The 20,645-nt window shown below is 38.9% G+C and overlaps 1 protein-coding gene across 7 annotated transcripts in view; it reads right to left on the reverse strand.

The window, feature by feature from the left end:
- The window catches only part of UBR2 (ubiquitin protein ligase E3 component n-recognin 2), a 123,854-nt gene that overhangs the window by 8,822 nt on the left and 94,387 nt on the right, over positions 1 to 20,645 (reverse strand). For 4 of the 7 annotated variants that reach the window (XM_049653246.1, XM_049653245.1, XM_049653249.1 and 1 more), the window contains 14 exons: positions 20,021 to 20,220; positions 17,913 to 18,006; positions 17,084 to 17,245; positions 15,522 to 15,625; positions 14,292 to 14,370; positions 11,170 to 11,318; positions 10,741 to 10,796; positions 8,610 to 8,706; positions 8,289 to 8,356; positions 6,904 to 7,039; positions 6,304 to 6,394; positions 4,115 to 4,245; positions 2,970 to 3,078; positions 551 to 607 (listed from right to left, as the gene is read on the reverse strand). In XM_049653246.1, the coding sequence (XP_049509203.1) occupies positions 551 to 607; positions 2,970 to 3,078; positions 4,115 to 4,245; positions 6,304 to 6,394; positions 6,904 to 7,039; positions 8,289 to 8,356; positions 8,610 to 8,706; positions 10,741 to 10,796; positions 11,170 to 11,318; positions 14,292 to 14,370; positions 15,522 to 15,625; positions 17,084 to 17,245; positions 17,913 to 18,006; positions 20,021 to 20,220 (1,533 nt within the window). Of the gene's footprint in view, positions 1 to 550; positions 608 to 2,969; positions 3,079 to 4,114; positions 4,246 to 6,303; positions 6,395 to 6,451; positions 7,040 to 8,288; positions 8,357 to 8,609; positions 8,707 to 10,740; positions 10,797 to 11,169; positions 11,319 to 14,291; positions 14,371 to 15,521; positions 15,626 to 17,083; positions 17,246 to 17,912; positions 18,007 to 20,020; positions 20,221 to 20,645 lie in introns of those variants that run through there. The other 3 variants (XM_049653247.1, XM_049653251.1, XM_049653252.1) reach the window with 3 other exon arrangements.

A 20,645-nucleotide genomic window follows, 5' to 3' on the forward strand; every position in this document is an offset into this window, starting at 1 on the left:
AGAGAGAGAGAGAGAGAGAGAGAGAGAGAGAGAGAGAGAGAGAATCCTAAGCAGGCTTCATGCTCAGCACAGAGCCCAATCTCAACAACCCTGGGATCATGACTTGAGCTGAAATCAAGAGCTGGATGCTCAACCGAATGAGCCACCCAGGCGCTCCTCATAAATCTGATTCTTTTATAAACTCTCGTTAGACTAAGAAGAAAAAAGTATGAAAGCAGGATGTTCTACCTCCTGGAATTACTTTATAAAGGTCTGGGAGGTCAATTTTAAAGGAATGGCACACTTACAACCTGCTTGTTGCCTACCTCTCACCACCCAACCAAGTCTTTGATAATCTTCTTTTTTTTTTGAGCGAGAGAGAGAGGGAGGGAGGGAGGGGCAAAGAGAGAGAGAGAGAATCCCAAGCAGGCTCTGTGCTCTCAGCACAGAGCCCGACGAGGGGCTCGAACTCACCAACTGTGAGATCATGTCCTGAGCCGAAATCAAGAGTTGGATGCTTAACCGACTGAGCCACCCAGGTGCCCCCAATCTTTGATAATCTTTAACTTACCTTATAGCATCTCTTTCACCTTCTAGATATCTTTTAACTTCAATGTGATGACACCAACTTCAAAGTAAATAGAAAAAAAAAAACACTTAACTTTTGAAGGGTTAGAACTAGAATTTTTTCCTCTCTAAATCCAGTAAGAGAAAAATAAACCTTTTTGCCTTAATATATCTACTGCATCAAAAGAAGCTTGGAGGAATACACATTTTGCTTCAACTTCTAAAATCAGAAGAATATGACCTGTGATTTTCTAAAAGCCTAACTATCACCCCACTAATTTGAGACACTCTGGAAAAACCAGTATGAATTAACGACAACCTTTTAGTATTTGGAGTTAGAATACTCCTATTAAATTCTTTTTAAATTATGGCAAAATATACATGACATAAAACTTACCATTTTAACCATTTTTAAGTGTACAAGTCTATGGCATTAAGTACATTCACATTATTGGGCAACCATCACTACCATTCATCTCTAGAACTTTTTTTTTAAATGTTTATTTACTTATTTAGAGAGAGACAGAGATAAGCAGAGAGAGAGGAAAACAGAGAATCCCAAGTAGGCTCCATGCTGTCACCACAGAGTCTGGTGAGGGGTGTGAACTCATGAACTGTGACCTCAGCGGAAATTAAGAGTTGGATGCTTAATCGACTGAGCCACCCAGGAGCCTCATCTCCAGAACTTTTTCAACTTTTCCAAATGAAATTCTATATTTGTTATTTTATTTATTTTATTTTATTTTATTTTGTTTTATTTTTTAACATTTATTTATTTTTGAGGCAGAGAGAGACAGAGCATGAACGGGGGAGGGTCAGAGAGAGGGAGACACAGAATCTGAAACAGGCTCCAGGCTCTGAGCTGTCAGCACAGAGCCTGACATGGGGCTCGAACTCACGGACCATGAGATCATGACCTGAGCCGAAGTCAGACACTTATCTGACTGAGCCACCCAGGCATCCTGAAATTCTGTATTTGTTAAACACTAGCCTGTTCCTCCCTTCTTCCAGCCTCTGGCAGCCACCATTCTATTTTCTGTCTCTACGAATTTGACTACTGTAGATACCTCATGTAAGTGGAAACACACAGTATTTTTTCTTTTGTGACTGGCTTCTTTCACTTAGCATGTTTTTAAGATGAATTCATCCATGTTGTAGTAGGAGTCAGAATTTCCTTCCTTTTTAAGCTGAGTAATATTTCACTGTATGTAAACTACATATTATTTACCTACTCATCTGTTGTTGGACAATTAGGTTGCTCTACCTTTTGTCTCCCAAGAATAATGCTGCTCTGAACATGGTTGTACAAGTATCTATTTGAGTCTTTGTTTGAAATTCTTTTGCAATATATACCTAGAAGTTAAATTGTTGGATCATATGATAATTCTATGTTTAACTCTTTGAGGAACTGCCATATTATTTTCCAGAGCAGCTGTGCTATTTTCTATTCCTATCAGCAATGCACATGGATTTCAATTTATTGACATCCTCGCCAATCAACATGTGTTATTGTTGTCTGCCTTCTGATTATAGCCATCCTAATAGTTGTGAAGTAGTATCTCACTGTGGTTCTTTTTTGTGTTTCCATAATGACTAGTGCTGTTGAGCATGTTTTTGTGTGCTTAATTGGCCATTTGTGTATCTTCTCTGGAGAACTCCTTTGCTTCTATTTAAATGGGTAGTTGCTCTGGAGCACCTGAGTGGCTCAGTCTGTTGAGTGTCCAACTCTTGATTTGGGCTCAGGTCATGGTCTCACAGTTTGTGGGTTCGAGCCCTGGGTCGGGCTCCATGCTGACAGTACGGAGCCTGCTTGGGACTCTCTCCCTTTCTCTCTGCCCCTCCCTGGCTCGTGCTCTCTCTCAAAATAAATAAATAAACATTAAAAAAATGGGTAGTTGCTTTTTTGTTGGGATGTAAGAATTCTGGCCATATATTCATACATTCTGATACTAATCCTGTATCAGATATATGACTTGCCAATATTTCCCATTCTATGGGTAAAAGAGCCAAATTTTCATCTTAACTAACTTGACATGATTGACTAGTAACTTTCTCTAGACTTCAATTTTCTCGAATATAAAGTGAGGGTACTAGACTAGATAACCCTCAAGGTTTTTCAGTTCCAAAAATCTACACGACAGAATCCTTAACAAGTAAGTTAATATAAGGAAATAAACATTTCTACCACTACTCTCCTTCTAAACAAATCTGCTTATGCTGTTCACTAGTTTGGCAAAAACCTAACCACAAAGGTAAATTGTTAACTAAGAAGGCCTAATCATTATAGAATCATTATAGAATAAATCACACAGACTGATCGATCACACAGGCTCACTATCTGAGAATTTTGTAATATGTGATAAATCTAAGTTTGTTTCCTTAGAACTACTCAATCTAATGGAAGAAGAGTGTGTAATCATTACCTTTCAATCAGTAATTTTGTTATCTCATTGTTTTCTTGAAAAAGGCAAATGAGGTTGTTTGGCAGGGAAAGGTAGTTACACAAATGTTCAAAATGGCTTGTTCCAGAAACTGCAAATGGAGAAGAAAAGAGTGATGCATATAACAACTAAGAGTAGATCCTGTAGGAGAGTAAACAAGAGCAGAGCTTAAAGAAAAAAAAAAAAAAGGCACGATGAAAGAGTTTGAATTTACTAGATACATAACTGGTAGAAGTTCACAAGAGGGCACGTGGAAGGGGTCCACAGGAAATGACACAGCTGAGAGTGGAGCCAGACAACTCCCACGCCAAACTGGTCACCATTTCTTGGTAACTCAGTTTTGCCGTTTGCAAAATGGTGACCAGCACGATCTACCTCACTGGGGTTATGTGTGAGCATTAAGTGACAGTCATAACACACGGGTGCTCTGGAAAAGTAGAAAGCGGTGCAGAAACAGGAGATGATTTCATCATGAGAGATGGATTTAAGCACTGTCTTTAATCATCGCTGCAAATGATTAGGAAGTCTAGACTATTCATTGGACGAAGCTGCTGGTCAACGGACCTTGAGAGGGCAGCCTTACGTGAGGCTCCCCAGGGCCTGCGCCAGGCACTATGAGGTACAAAGACCATAAACTTCAAGTCTGCCTTTGTACTACACTTTTGTGAAATGAATCAAAACAGAACATAGGAATCAACTGAAAATAGCAAATGAATTCCTACATTAAAATCACATATGCGTAATTAGGGGTATTCTGAACATTAATGCCACACATTTCAAGTCAAGAAACGTTTGACGTTGTGAGTTTTCCTCTTTTATTATCTGAAGAACCCAGGTTACAAGTAACATAAAATTGAACATTTTAACATCTGAAAGCCAAACGAATGTATTGTACACGTAAATGTACAAAAATAGGACAAAATAATGTACAAAAATAGTACACTTACTGAGATCCAAATAAAATCAGACCTATACATAAATATGCATTTTTATTCTATGATGGTGCACATCACCACAGTCAATTAGCTACGTTCTAAGTTTTCATTTTGATAAGGCACCTTAATTATAAACTGCTGGAGTGAAAGACTACATACCTTTCTCACACTTTGAAAGAAAGTAGAAATTACCTTGAATTTCAGGTGGGGAAGGAACTCCATTTAAGTAATGAAAAAACAAAGCAGAACACTTCAGGAATGGCATGATTCCATTTCTGACATTCCTCCACAGATGCCAGCCAGACGGTGTTTCTCTCAAGGCACTAAAAAGAGAAAAATAATTGGGAAACCTAATGAGAAAAGGTCATTTTAGTTTTGGAACAGTATGAGAACAGGGACAACTGCTATTTGGCATCAGTGGAACAGAGGCTTAAAAAAGTGGGCAGCCCCATTACAGGATGTCTGGTATAAATAATGCTATAGCCTCCAATGCTGTTATTAAAATTTATAAAAGTAGGGGCGCCTGGGTGGCTCAGTTAGTTAAGCGTCTGACTCTTGATGTTTGTGAGATCGAGGCCTGCATTGGCTCCGTGCTGACAGTGAGAGCCTGCTTAGGATTCTCTCTCTTTCTCTCTGCCCCTTCCCTGCTTGTGCTCTCTCTCAAAATAAATAAACATTAACAAAATTTTTTATGAAAGTAATATAGCTATATAGACAGAATACCTGAAATAAAAAACTATCCACTATTCTAGAACCTTTTATCAACACTATCATTCTGGCAAACTATTTTCACACTCATTTATGTCTTACATAGCTCTAACTGTAACATATAAAATTTAAAATTAGCTTGTTTTTCAGAACATCATAAACCATAACTGTTTTTAGAATTGTAATATTCTGGAATACATAACCTACAGCAAATTATTCCTCTGCAAGCAAACACTGCAATTGCTTTAAATTCTTTGCTAATATAACAATATCAGAGTGTACATCTTTATGCCTATAGGTTTTTCTTTCTTTTTTTTTTTTTTTTATGTTTATTTATTATTGAGAGACAGAGAGACACAGAGCGTGAGCAGGGGAGGGGCAGAGAGAGAGGGAGACACAGAATCTGAAGCAGGCTCCAGGCTCTCAGGTGTCAGCACAGAGCCCAACAAGGGGCTCGAACCCACGAACGGTGAGATCATGACCTGAGCTGAAATCGGTCACTTAACCAACTGAGCCACCCAGGCGCCCCGCCTATAGGTTTTTCTATATGTTGAATTATTAGCATTATTCTCATAATACATTATTAGCATGTATTCTCAGAAATGGGATAACTCAGTCCAAGAATAAACATCAGGGTCCTTGGCATACATTTTTTTTAGTGTTTATTTTATTTTTCAGAGAGAGAGAGAGAGAGAGCGCGCGCGCACATATGCAAGCAGGGGAGGGGCAGAGAGAGGGGGACAGAGGATCTGAAGCGGGCTCTGTGCTGACAGTAGTGAGCCTGATGTGGGGCTCAAGCTCACAAACCATGAGATTATGACCTGTTTAACAGACACTGTTAAAAAGCTAAGGAAACTGCTGTAACAAGTCACAATGACTCCAACAATACGTGGATTTCTAATAATTCCCTTGCACTCTGGCCAGTCCTACATATTAGTTTAAAAATATCTGGGGTGCCTGGGTGGCTCACTTGGTTAAGCGTCCAACTTCGGCTCAGGTCATGATCTCGTGGTGAGTTCAAGCCCTGCGTCAGGCTTTGTGCTGACAGCTGGGAGCCTGGAGCCTGCTTCAGATTCTGTGTCTCCCTCTCTCTGCACCTCCCCCGCTCGCTTGGTCTCTCTCAACAATAAACATTTAAAAAAATAAAATAAAATTCCTAACAAGACAACATATACTTTAGAATAGTACTTTGCCAGATCCTCTGAGCAAAAGAAGGTTCCGTGGCCAAATACGGAAGCTCTGCATGTTACTCCTTTCTCAGTGACTTCCAATCACATTAGTATATTAAAATTTCTTGGGGTGCCTGGATGGCTCAGTTGGTTAAGCGTCCGACTTCGGCTCAGGTCACGATCTCATGGTTCGTGGGTTTGAGCCCCGCATTGGGCTCTGTGCTGACAGCCCAGAGCCTGGAGCCTGCTTCAGATTCTGTGCCTCTCTCTCTCTCTCTCTCTCTGCCCCTCCCCGGCTCGCACTCTCTCTCAAAAATAAACATTAAAAAAAAAAAAAAAATAAAAAAAAAAAATTTTAGAAGTCCTGGGGTTCACTTCCTCATCTTCTCTTTTAAACATGTCAACAGGCAGCAATTTCCCTTTTTTTAACAAATGAATTCCGTTTTCATGCTATCACCTACTCATATTTGGGGAACTGTTATCATGTAAGGATTATGACCTCACCTTCCTGTGCACTGGTGAAGTGTTTTATACAAAGCAAGAACTGCTGATTCTTCTTCACCGGCAGGATTTTCTTGTTCCATGCCATTCTCTTCTGAAACATATGGAAATATCAGTACTCCGTATCTGCTTATTAAACGGATGAATGACCGCATTATTTCAGCACTCACATATATTCATGCACTTAACACATACATGAAAATCTGTGCACAAAATACAAAGAACTTTAATCCCTCGGGTGTGAGCAGCGTCACTCTCCGTCCTGACGAGGAGCCAGTAGGCTTTAGGAGAGGAAGCCGATGTACTTCAGCGTGCCAGGCAGCAGGCTGTGAGTAAAATCAGCTAAACAATTCTGTGGCACTCAACTATTAGCTCAACTTATGAAATAAAGAGTAAGTGAAAACAGTCACATTGCTAGGGGATTTTAATAGGAGAAAGGAATTTGTTTGAAAACTTTCCCCATGAGGGTGAACAGCAAAAAGAAGTAGCCTAATTATAATCTACGCATTATTCTCACCGAGGCACCTCTTCCTCTTCTTTTTTCTGTTTAATCGAGAAAACTCAAGTACTTCCTCCTTCAAGAATCTGACAAAGAGGAGTTACCTGTACACGAGGTAAGTAAGATCTGTATGATGTGTGCCATAGTGACCAGATGGAAAATGTGAAGGTCTCCAGTGCCAAGGCCGATCCCAGAAAAATCCTGACACTGCAACGCGGGGAAAGCGAGCACCAAGCCCACCTAGATACCAGATGCCGATGGTCAGACAGGTCACCTTTCCTTCCATGGCTGAAGACATTTCCAGTTTCTTAACATGGTCCCCTTCAGAGCTCAGCCCCCTGCACCCGCCCCCCGCCCCCCCCCCCCCCCCCCCCCCCGGCAGAAATCGTTGTTCTTAAAGGGTACACATCTTAGAAATTCCACTGGGACTGGCGAAATGAAATGACATACAGACTAATGGGCTCTTCACAAGCACCATCATTTCACAGGCCCAGTGATTCCCTAATACCGACCTTATTAGTAGTAATAAAGGTAACACTTGAAATCTTTCTAGGGAGTAAGTAGTGGAAAAAAACACGGATTTGAGATATACAAAAATCTAGATATGAATCCCAGCTCTTTTTATGAGCTTTTTAGATAACACCTTGAGCCTCAGTTTCCCTGCAGGTAAACTAGAGATAACATATATACGTTTTTAATACCACAGCAGTAAGGATATAAGGGCTGAGAATGGATGTGAAAACGGTCAGGTACAGTAGATGCTAGTTCTCTTGTTAGCCTCCTGCTGCCCAGACGAGTGGTGCTAGTGGTGGTGGTCTTCACAGGAGCAATGGAAACAGTAACAATGGCTAACAATTACTAGGGACACCTTGTTCTAGGCTCTTCACATTGCTCCTTCCATTGAGTTCGGACACAATCATATGAGATAGGTACTAACCAACTTAAAGGTTCAGAATCTGATGCCCCAAAAGGTTAAGGGGACAGCACGTGGGGTTGCTATGTGTGGGGGTGCACTCAGTGTCCCATGTAAGGGGACCCAGTTGAGGTGGGGCTGAAAGTGAGCCACCCACTGCTTGGCTAGTGGTGTGCCTCGGTACTAGACTGCGCCTGCTCAGAAGAAATAGCTCTCCTTAAATCACAAAAAAGGGCTGTCTGTTGCTAAGTAACGTGACCACAGGATTCATCTGCCCCAAAACACTGTATGGGTCAGCAGCAGCCTGACCTTACATTACTAGTGTTACTTCTATTTCTTTATAGGTTAAAAACATAACGAGGTCAAATTACTGACCTCAGTTACAAAGCAAAATAAGAGAGGTCAAGCCTCTCAACTACATTCCTTAACATTTTCTTTTGGAAAAGAATTATACTCAGAAGTAGTAAGAATGACAGATGACAACTTCTCCTGTCTGCCTTTACACTACTCACCAAATCTAAGATATAATTATATAGTAAGATAAAGAACTTCAAACACAAGTCACAAGATACCCACCAACAAATGAAACATGTCGATATCTAATATGCATGGAAGGTCTCCATGGCTGTCATCTGGCACCAATGCTAAATGGTTAAAGAAAAATACATTAGCACACCTCATATGCCAACATAAGCATTACATTATTTTTAAAATGCATATACCCTAGTTTATATTCATCTCTTTATAAGATATATAGGAACTTATAAGCTAGAACTTGTACATAAGGCAAACAGTATTACCAAAATATTTTTCATAATGGAGAAAGTTGCACCACCAAAAATGAAATCACAGATGAGAAATTACTGTAACATATATGGTACACATGTTAATACTCACATGCAAAAAGTTTACAAAAGTGTCTCTGAACCACTGAAAGTGATGCCACTGTCCAATGTGCTGCAGCAAACCTTGTTAGTGACCTAAGACAGTCATCCTGAAATAAAGAGATAGATGCAATTAACAAAGAAGCCAGCATATGAAGTACGTTTGATCCCTTGAACAATGTGGGGATTGGGGGAGTTGAACCACGTTCCCCCCATAGTTGAAACCTGTATATAACTTGTCACTGTCCCAAAACTTAACAACTAATAGCCTACTGTTGACTAGAAGCCTTACTGATAACATAAACAGTTGATTAACACATTTCTGTATGTTATATACACATTTTGTATGTGTTTATACGTATATATATATATATACTGTATATGTATGTGTATACGTATGTATGTATGTATGTTAAAAAACCATATATAAGTGAACCTGTTCAGTTCAAACCCATGTTGTCAAGGGTCAACTATAATTCTCTCCTTTCAGGAATCCTAGTTCAAAGCACAGCTAGTCAAAGCAAAGCTGGATTCACATGAGATCTCTCTAGGATCGTTTTAGCTGGTATGGCACAGAATCCGTGACATTCGTAATGACCTGTCTCTAACATGGAATGAATGGAATGGGGAATATCTATCTAATTGTATGCAGAATAAACCAAAGCTACCTCCTTACAACCAAGCTGCTGGTTCTCTATGGAAAAGGATACATGCATCAAAACAAATAGTAAACAACAAAGACTCTCAAGAATGTGATGCAGTATTTCTCTATATTTATTCTAAAGAGATGCTGGAAAATGTGGGAAATCCTCTAAATACTGGGAAGACTATGGGCAAGAAGATGGATGTAACAAATCAAGGTGTCTGCAACCATCAAAAACTGTTAGGGGGACTAGGCAGCAGCAATGAGAAAATTCTTGATGTGAAGTGCAGAATACAGCTGGAACAAAATTAATCAAGTTTAGACACACTAATGAAAAAGACAAGTGGTGTGTTGATAGTTTTTTTCCTGCTTCATTTTCTATTTTCTAATTTTTTTGTAATGTTGTTTGGTTCAACAGGTATTGAGGACCTGTTATGCATTAGTCTTGGTTTTGAGGATCTTAAAATGAAAACTCACCCCACTCCTCCTGCACTCAAGGAGCTACAGCCCTGGCTGGAGGGGGAGGAATGTGTGTGTGGGGGGGACTAGAGAGGAAGGGGAAGGAAAGGGGGAAGAGACAACTGAAGGAGGCAGTACCACAGAAGAGGGATATCCCACTCACAGAGCATGGCTCTGAGGTTTCCCAGGGAAGCCAAAGCTTGAAGAGCCATCATAAAGAGGAGGAGTCTGCTGAGGGCACTGTAGCAGAGGTGAAGACTCTCCAGAGTCTCTCCAGAGACTCTAATTTAATTGACCCATGTAGAGCCTAGGCATTTTTTAATCTCCCCAGGTGGACTACATGAATAAATTGATATGATTTTGTTCTTAAGGGCAGTTTTATGATTTTAAACTTGAATAGCTGGCAGTGATACTAACTACACAGTAAAAATTAGCAAGCTTTGTATATTCCTTCCTCACCTTTCTCAGCATTAACTATACTGTTTTGACATTAATCTGTACTTGTTTACATGTTGCTCATAAAAGGCAGTCAAATGTGGTAGAGGGTGTGTTCTGTTTTATATTTCTAATTACAGCATTAAAAATTCAAGAACTAGAATGGTTTTTAGTTTTTTCCCACTTTTCATGTATTTAACTAAGATCTCTGGATGAAAAGAGCTCAACTCTGTTTAAAAGAAAATCATAAAGAATTCTTGTATCATTATAAAGAAATGGGTTTTAAGAGACTCTTAAAAACTGAGAACAAACTGAGGGTTGATGGGAGGTGGGAGGGAGGGGAGGGTGGGTGATGGGTATTGAGGAGAGTACCTTTTGGGATGAGCACTGGGTGTTGTATGGAAACCAATTTGACAATAAACTTCATATATTGAAAAAAAAATAAAATAAAATAAACGTACTAAAAAAAAAATTAAAAAATGGGTTTTACTATGAAAGAAGTGAACCTATCCTTAAACAACCAGTTCAAGTTCTTCAGATTACAGACAAGCAGAACCACTGAATTCCCACTCCCCCACTCCGTGCACTGAGTAAACCAAAAACTCACCAGTCTGCAAGGCAAAGGACCAAATAATGGTTTATCTTCATCACTTAAAATTCTTTCTGTGGATTAAAAATGGTTAAGATGATAAATCTGATGTTATGCATGTTTGAAAGCACGATATTGTCAGGTTGTGAAATCTTTAAGTCGTTTCACAAGAATTAACTCTGGATGAAAAAGTAAAAATGAAAACACAACCCCTCAACCAACAAGAAGCTATAACCACCACCAAAATGAGTTCTCTGTTGCTGTGCTTAATTTATAAACTATCAGTCTAATGGTTTGTCAGTATACACTGCCTGCTTCGAAATCTTTATGCCGTTTCTTCATGCTGTTGCCACTTTAAACACCTCATTTAAATACAGGCTCTTAACACATAATGCATCTTAGCGTACACTTGTGACTTACAGCAAGACACAACTATAAATCTCTTACCTATGCTTTGGATGGTGTATGCACAACTACCCCAACACATTATGGGTACACGGGGATCCTCCTCATTGGGATGAACCTTCAGTCCCACCTTGTAAGTAGCAGTTCCAAATGTTGTTAGCATTTCTTTTATGCTCTCAGAATAGGGGTTCCTGCAGTGAACATGTATATAATTAGCTCAAAATAATGTGCTCACGTTAATTAAATGGTTTAGTTTCTTTTTATTTTTTTTTAATGTTTATTTATTTTTGAGAGACACAGAGAGAGAGAGAGAGAGAGAGACAGCGTGCTAGCAGGGGGAGGGGCAGAGAGAGAGGGAGACACAGAATCTGGAGTAGGCTCCAGGCTCTGAGCTATCAGCATGTTAAAAGCATGACACAGGGCTCGAACCCACGAACCATGAGATCATGACCTGAGACAGATGCTTAACTGACTGAGCCACCCAGACACCCCTCAAATGGTTTAGTTTCTTAACAGCCATTTGCTATGTTGGAATTGAACCACTTAAACTATTTAGAAATAGTGTGTGCAAAGCAGGAATTAAAGACATGCAAACTATCCCTGTGTGAGAGGAGTTATACTTTATTGTGGTTGGCAGGGGTGAGGCCCAGGGCTGAAAACAAGGTATTTGGTGAAAGTCTACATACTGAATCTTAAAAAAGGACCCTTGACCTCTTTCTCCATCATAAGCACATTGGCAATGCATACCCACTGCCATAGATTTTAGTTTCTCCAGTGAAGAATCCTCAGGGGGAAGCCGTTTTACACACTGGCATTTGGGGATCCCACACAAAAGACTGGTGGGGGCCTGATCATTTCACTGTGAAGTTTACAGGTCAGCAAATTTCAACCTGCCCACCAGGTATCCAATGAGCTTTTCAGTGACTTATTCTTGAATAGTCACCCGAGGACCAGTAAACATTTAAGGAAAGAATCAAAGACCAAAGAGATAAACCAAAACAAACCGGTAGAAAAAAAAGAATGCACAGATAACAAAGACAGTATAGAAACCAGCAAACTTGCAAGATAAATTTCTTAGAGGATCAGTCCAAGAGGGTCAACAGAGAGCTAACAGCAGGACTATCTCAAAGAACAGAAAAATCAAAAGGAGAAAATTGTCTAAGAAATATAGAACAATTCTCGTAACTGAAGGATATGTATCTTCAGAGTCTACTGAAAATGAAGCAAAATGAGTGAAAAAAAGATTCATATACCCAAACATCACAGAAAAATTTTAGAGCACTGGGAATTAAAGGGAAGATCCCAACAGTTTCCAGAAGTCATAGTTACAAAGGAACAGGAATTAGAATAATGTTAATTTCTCGACAGATGGCTAGAATTTAGAAAACAATGCCTTCAAAATCTAGATGAAAAATTACTTCTAACCTACAATTCTATACCCTAGCCATAAACTAAGCATCTGGATAAGTAAGTGTATTTTCAGACATGAAAATTTAATACCCAGGCACTCTTTCTTAGGAATCTGCTGGAGAGTGCACCTATGCAAAACAAGGGAGTAAATTAAGAGGGGCATGGCCAGGGGAAGTCTCAGGGTGACAGCTGTGCCTTGTCCTGATCAGTGCAGGCAGACAGAGGCTCCGGGAGGGGGTGGGGGTAGGCTGGGGGGAGGAAGTTCTAGGATAGAAGATCATCTGATGCACCTGAGCAGTTACAAAAGCTACTGCTAGACATTTGACAGATCTATTACACTATGGGTAGGGGGCAGGGGTGGGAAGTAATACACACATAGAAAACCAAGTACATGAAAAAAATAAGGTGATCATTAACCACCAGAAAGAGACAATTATATAAAAGAAAGGAAATAAAATAACAACACGTATCTTCTACCAGTAGAAATAATTATAATGTAAAACTGCCAACTGATTTAACTAAAAATCATGAAATAACTCTACTTGGACACCGGTGAAGAGCAGTAGACAGGGCAGAGGTAAGAGATGAATTCTAAATTGCCAGGCAACAGAAAGAAAACTGCTTAAAAATGATCAGTCAAGAATCAGTCAACTACGCTTTTTAACTAGATATATGGAAGTAAATGGTGGAAGAAACAAACAAATCATAGGACTGGCGATGGGGGTGAGGGTAGGGGAAGTAGGAGGCAAAGAAATAATGTTTTCTCTATTTAAGCTTTTTAGTACTGTTTTTTTTTCTTCAAGTTTACGTGTCTTTATTATATGTTTATTCAAAGCTAAACTAGTTGTCTTAAGTTTTATTTTTTAAAATTTTTTATATAATTTATTGTCAAATTGGTTTCCATACAACACCCAGCGCTCATCCCAACAGGTGCCCTCCTCAATGCCCATCACCCACTTTCCCCTTCCCCGCCCATCAACCCTCAGAGTTTGTTCTCAGTATTTAAGTCTCTTCTGGTTTGCCTCCCTCCCTCTCGGTAACTTCCCTGCCCCTTGCCCTTCCCCATGGTCTTCTGTTAAGTTTCTCAGGATCCACATATGAGTGAAAACATCTGGTATCTGTCTTTCTCTGCCTGACTTATTTCACTTAGCATAACACTCTCCAGTTCCATCCACGTTGCTACAAATGGCCAGTTTTCATTCTTTCTCATCGCCAAGTAGTATTCCATTGTGTATATAAACGACATCTTCTTTACCCATTAGTCAGTTAGTGGACATTTAGGCTCTTTCCATAATTTGGCTACTGTTGAAAGTGCTGCTATAAACATTGGGGTACAAGTAGTGCCCCTATGCATCAACACTCCTGCAGTACTGTTTTTCTTGAGTTACTATGCCAGGGACAGCATCCAGGTGGCTTTACATGTATTATGTCACAACACTTATGAGATAGATATTAATACTTGTACTTTACAGATGAGGAAACTAAGGTACACAGAAGTCAAGCAATTTGAAAAAAGTCACCCAGCTTGTAAGTAGTGCTGCTGGGAACTGAATCAAGCAGTCTAGCTCCAGAATTTACACTTTACTGCTTTCTATCAATAAACTCACAATAAATATCATGTAATGCTTAAACCTCAGGTTTCAAGATCAATGTCCCATAATATTTTGCTCCCTAGCTTGACAAATCATATTCTAACCACTATATTTTTCACTTCAAGTGGAACAAATTTAAAAGAAATAAAATAATATACTCACTTAGGATGAAAATCAGGCCTAAACCCTTCAGGAAGCTGTAATTCATCTAGATTTTCTGAATTCTTTGAAGAAGCAGTATCTAGACAGAAATAAGCATTTTACATTATTATTTATCAGTCTACAGCATTTCTATAAATGTTACTCATAAGTTTTATTCTGAATATAGGTCAAAGAAATTTAAAAAATGACAGGAAAAATTTCCATTAATAAAGACTGGCACGAGATACATTCAGAGCATGAGAAATACTATTGTTGCTTAACCAAGGCACCTTCTGTGATCAACTACACTTTTCCTAATATTATAGCCACCAGAACACAGCTAGGGAAGGTAAGGAGAGTATGTTGTTTTGTTTCTATAAAAACCAATGGTATAAATTCTGCTCAGATGGCTTTCGCATAGGTCGTTAAGTGCAGTACATGTTTATGAAACTTGGGAGGTCTTTGGTAATGCCAACAATAAAGTGAGTCAGTCCACCAAGAACCACAGCTGGCTCTGCAATACTCAGTTATATTCCCCACCCCCAGAAGCTCTTCAATAAAATGGGGGAAGAAGTGAAAAGTATTTATGTTGAATGTCCGACTCTTGATGTAAGCTCAGGTCATGATCCCCTGGGGTCATGGGATTGAGTCCTGCATCGGGATCTGCACTAAGCACGGAGCTTGCTTAAGATTCTCACACACACGCTCTCTCTTTCCCTCCGCCCCTCAATTCTGCTCATGTGCTCTCACTCTAAAAAAAAGGGGGGGGGGATAAGTCAAATTTTAAGATGAGAAGTTTCACTTTTAAAATATTCTTAAATAGGGGTGCCTAGCTGGCTCAGCTGGTAGGCCATGAGACTCTTGATCTCAGGGTCATGAGTTCAAGCCCCATGTTGGGCATGGAGTCTACTTAAAATAAAATATTCCTTTTTTTTTTTTTTTTTTTGTAAGCTATCTCAATGTTTATTTTTGAGAGAGAGAGAGAAAGAGAGAGAGACAGAGCATGAGCGGGATAGGATCAGAGAGAGAGGGAGACACAGAATCCGAAGAAGGCTCTAGGCACAGAGCCCAACACGGGGCTCAAACTCACAACCTGTGAGATCATGACCTGAGCTGAAGTCGGACGCTTAACCAACTGAGCCACCCAGGTTGCCCCAAAATGAAATATTCTTAAATAGTTTCTTCTGAAACTACATTTTCCAATAATCTCAGACTTTAGGGGAAAAATGAAAGCAAGTTATCAGAACTTACTAGGAGTACTTTCTTCTTTCCTAAGAACCTGTAATGCTTTTATTTGCTGAGATATTGTTCTAATCCACTGAGTCAGTTTTGGTTGGTCTGAAATATTTAACCTGCTAGAAAAGATTATACAGACTGTTTAGTATTCTGTTGTTGTTGCTTAGTTTATGACACAAAAAGATTCTTTAAATGATCATGGACCTAATAATTTAAACACACTTCAAATAACAAAAAAAAAAAAAAAAGCTAGGGGGAAATTTGTTGCCTTAAAACAATAAGAATAGTTACCTGCCAATGGAAATGAAAATGTATTATCTGTCACTATGATGCTAATAACACTATTTGTCAAAAATTTCTTTTTTCACAATACTGGAATTTGCTAATATTTCTTAAACAGCACAATTACAGTACCACCACTAGTATTTACTGAGTGTTTAACATATGAAACTTAATAAGCATTTTACAGTATTAGAATTAATCCTCACAATAATCTTATGAAACAGGTTACATTATTTTCCCTACTTTACAGATGAGGAAATTGAGGTTGAGAGCTATGAAACTTGACTAAGGCCACACAGAGGACAGATCTGGCATTCAAACCCAGGTATATCAGACTCCAAAAAAGCCTGTGTTCTTCATGACTACGTTGTAATTGACCTTCATGGGATGGGTAAAACACAACAAAGGTAATTTTTTTCTTTTTATGTGCATTAATCTAATAATGATTAATTTTTCAGTTCAAAGGCAGATTAGGTCACCATGATATTCTGTTATGATTAAAAAGTAGGAGCTTACACTCAAATCTAATAGCATTTTAAGAAGATTTTGTGGTAGCATAAACTAAGACACCATAGTTTGAATCCTAAAATTGAAAAGAACTTCATTTTGAATTGAATCCACATAGCACAGAAATTAACAGTTGATTCATATTCACAAAACTTGAATCAGTATTTGTGCATGTAAGGTAGACAGCACAATTCTAAACTGGTAAATAAAAACCAGATTTGAATAGCAGACGGTATTGAATTCACATCTGAAATGACAATGCCCAACGCTTCTATTAACAAGAAGAACCCTAGAGATTATGAAATAACAAAAATGTTCCATTTTAATACATTAGTAGATTTGCATTTATCAGACCAACTCCTCAGGGTGTACTGTCAGCCAAAAGATTGTAAAAAATTATATTTAACTGTTAGAGTAGTCAATAAAGTCAATTTGAGCAGTTCCTCTATTGCCTATCAATTTCCTGGGCATTTCTTGCAAAGTATGAGGAAAATATTTAAAGTAGGCTCCTAGAAACAAAAGAGACAGTTTTCATAAACACACAGGAATTTTATACCTTCTATAATGTACATGGATGACCAAGAAACTACAAAATGTTGGCCCGTTTCTTTTTAAAAACCAAAATCTTATTTCATTGGTCTACCAGAAGAAATGACTAAATAAAAAAGTATCTGGACAACATTATGCAATTACCTAGAGTGATTTTTCCCCCACCCTGGTTTAATTATCTCATTATCTTCAAAGGAAACTACTGCTTAAATACAAAGGTTTTACGAGCCCAAACTTACCTGTTAAAAATATTTCTCGGAGGAAGCAGCAGAGGAATAACAGTATTACTCAAACACTCACAAAGGGGACAGAGGAATTCTCCGTTTTCTACATCATAGCTTGTATGTAAGCGTAATCTCTGTTGCCTTCGCTGTTCTTTAGCTTGAACGGAATCAAAATACCTTTACAATTAGAGAACATGAGGTATCAAAAACAACGGTAATTCTTTTCAATGAGAGCCACAAGCTTCAACGTTTTAACTAATTTGTTTCCACAATACAAGAATTTACATCTCCAAATTTCTTGGTCCCTGTGCTGTCTTGTCACTTCCCCAGGGCTGGTGGCTACTTCTTAGAGGAAGTACATGACAATTCAATGAGCACAGTGCCAGAATAATCATACTGATTTGCCGGTTTTGCAGAAGCATAGAAAGTACCAAAGTAGAGCAAATTCAAGGTGATCCCATCTTAGTTCGGGGAGCCACGACAATCTCAGGAAGTAACAAGGCAAGTTACTAACACCTTTAGAATCAAGAGTGCACACCCTGGGAAGACACTACTCATCTAGGGTTTATGCCACCGTAAAAATCTTGTTCTTCGTCCAGTTTGTTAGGTCACACAGGTCCCCATATTAAAAGATATAGCTGATATACTATGAAGCTTCTAAGTCACTCCTTTAACACATATGACAAAGCAACTCAGTTTTGTTATCAGGCAGTGATACACAGTTTTTCCTTTACCATCTTTAGTTCTTTCTCCCTTTCTCTAGAATGAAATTTCCTTTATTTAAAAAGTTAATTTTGAGCCTTCGGATAAGCTTCTCTTGACTAATATTAAGAATATAAATTACCTTTGCCAACAATGGGCATGCATAATGTGCCCACAGCTACCAGTGTGTGTTCCGCAAGACAGATCAGGGTGCATGAATAATGGATCATATTTTTCTGCATTACAAAACAAACAAACAAAAAACAAAACAAAACAAAACAAACCAAGCATTTAATCTTCCTATAACAAATGTACAACTTTAAATTGTGAAATCCTTGATATGGGGTTGCATACTTGAAATGGAATGCTAGTTTATTCCTTTGAGATACTAGTAATTTATGCAAGACCCTGGATTATTGAGAAAGCAAGACTCTAATTTTCATCATCCTGAGCAAATTAAACATCCCTGAATTGTTAACTGAAACTGGAGTTCTGTATTATGTACATCCAATCTTCTGAACATTCCACGCTTTCAGGGCACTGAGAGACTCCCATTCCCTCCAAAAGCCCTGAGCTGGTAAGAGGAATATTCTTCACTGGGCTGCCTTTAATACTTTAGGACACCTGGGTCACAGTAAAGGTGTTGTGGCAGCAATGAGGCGCCCCCTAGGGGAGAGTCTGCCTAAATACACTAATGCAAAGGAGAGTCACAAATGAGAGCCAAAGGGGGAGCAAAATGTCCAGGACAGCAGCCCAGATGGGAAAGAGAGTAATTCAGACAGAGCCTTCCATTCTGGTGCTAATTTTTTATATTCAAAGGAGATGAAAACATGAATATAAACATAAGATGGGTGCCTGGCTGCTTTTGGAATTTTTGGAATTCTCTATGTAAATTAGTAATCTTAGAAATTCTACAACATTCTACAAACAATTACTCAAGTTTCAGTTTGGCTTATATACCAGAACAGTGCAAATGTCACAGCATAAATACAATCTTTTCTGATATAAATTGTGAAAGCATTTGGAAAACCTGCTTATAGACAGCCCAAGTTTTTTCTTCACAAAATAACTAATTAAATAAAATTGATAATTTTATCTTTGGCCTAGAATGAAATTTATAAACCGCTTAGTTGAAATGATCATTTTTTAAGATGAAGCAGATCAGTCTTTCTCAACTAGGTGCTTGAGATCCACACTGTGAAGACTTTCCTTATGGAGAAAAGGCTATCTTATAAGTGGGCTTTCAATTCTACAATGTAAAAGGCACTTGCTAAATAAGCGTTTTGCAAATTCCTAAGACACAGCTCCTACTCTCAAGAAGTTTACTGGAAGTCTTGAGGCATATGCACATAGAAACAAATCTAAGAGTATTGATATCAAAGTGTCTGTGATGGAAACAATAATGTGCAGCTTAGATGCCCCTGGAGGAATGAATGGCCTACTCGTTCCTCAGCAGTTGGAAGAGGGCACTTAATTGTTATTCCTCTTTAAGGGACACCTGCTTCACTCAAAGTCACACCTCTTTCCAGAGGTGGCCCACAACCAGTCACTGATCAGTGTTGGGGTTTAAAGACCAGTCCCCCTCGCTCCAACTCAGGACACCTCCAAAGGGCCACCCAGCTCCAGAGTTCCCATAGGGTAGGAAGAGGACTTTGGGGGACTGCACTGAAGCTCACCTTTTCCCTTTGCCCAAACCTGCTTCCCTCCTCTCCATCCAGAGATGTTGATTCCAAGGCTCTTCCAAGCAAATGCCTTGCACGGTAATCTCTACTTGAAGAATCTGCTTTCTGGGGAACGCTATCCGTGATATTATCACTACTTCACATCAGAATCTGGCTCAAGGACTGCTTCTCACATACGTAACTCACACAACCATTCCCAAGAGGTTCCATTTTGGATCGATCCATGAGACAAAATTATTATTATTTCAGTGTGCCAACTAATTACTAGGACTTTACAAGTGTGCTAAAGAATGGGAAAGACTGTTAAGTACCAAGTATGTTAATGTTCTATCACAAAGAAAAGCTTTTTTTTTGAATCTCTGTTATTTACCAGCTATGTAATTCAGGACTGATAGTTAACCTGCTGGAGTGTTTCCACATCTGTCAACTGGAAAATTTCTGCCTACGGTAAAGCTGCCTAAGACACCACCAACACTACAGAGTTATTATTAGATTAATAAAATTTCTGTGTCACACCTGAGTGGCAGTCATTAAGGGGGAGGAGAGGATCTAGCTTTGAATGACTTACCTGGATCCTGAATGAATTTACTCCTGTTTTTTGATAATACAGTTGATCTTTGAACAAATGCTGCCAGGACCATTGCCTTGCTTTCCACCTTCACCTCTTGCTCCTCTTGACACAATATACAGGTAACAAACTGTCTCTGTTCAGGGACCTGAGTTTGTGCTGGGCCCAATGCTGTAAGTGTCGTATCTGAAACCATAGGGCTGCAATAAAAAGTGTACGAGTTTCATCAATGAGCCTAAGAAGTTTCCATTTAATCATAAAACAGTGGACTCCAGATAGGTACATATTCCACACATGTGGTTTTGATGATCTGAGCGGCAGAAGTCTTTCACATAGATCAAACCATCTCCTGTAATCCTCACAGCAATCCAATATGCAACACAGAAGCCAGACACTCACTTAACTGACCCTAGTGCACTCATTCTTTTATGACTGTCAAGGGTGTTCTGTGTGACCCATCATCCTGAGCAGAAACATGGTATCTATAGTCAGATATATATGTATAAACATATCAATAAATTCAAATTCTAAGAGTAATTCCTATAATTGGAAGCTGTAAAATTTACCTACCAACCCTTCTAAATTACTTCAGGGTTCAAAGTGTACTTCTTTAAAAAAAAAAAAA

Source organism: Panthera uncia, assembly GCF_023721935.1.
Source record: "Panthera uncia isolate 11264 chromosome B2 unlocalized genomic scaffold, Puncia_PCG_1.0 HiC_scaffold_24, whole genome shotgun sequence".
Classification (NCBI taxonomy): domain Eukaryota; kingdom Metazoa; phylum Chordata; class Mammalia; order Carnivora; family Felidae; genus Panthera; species Panthera uncia.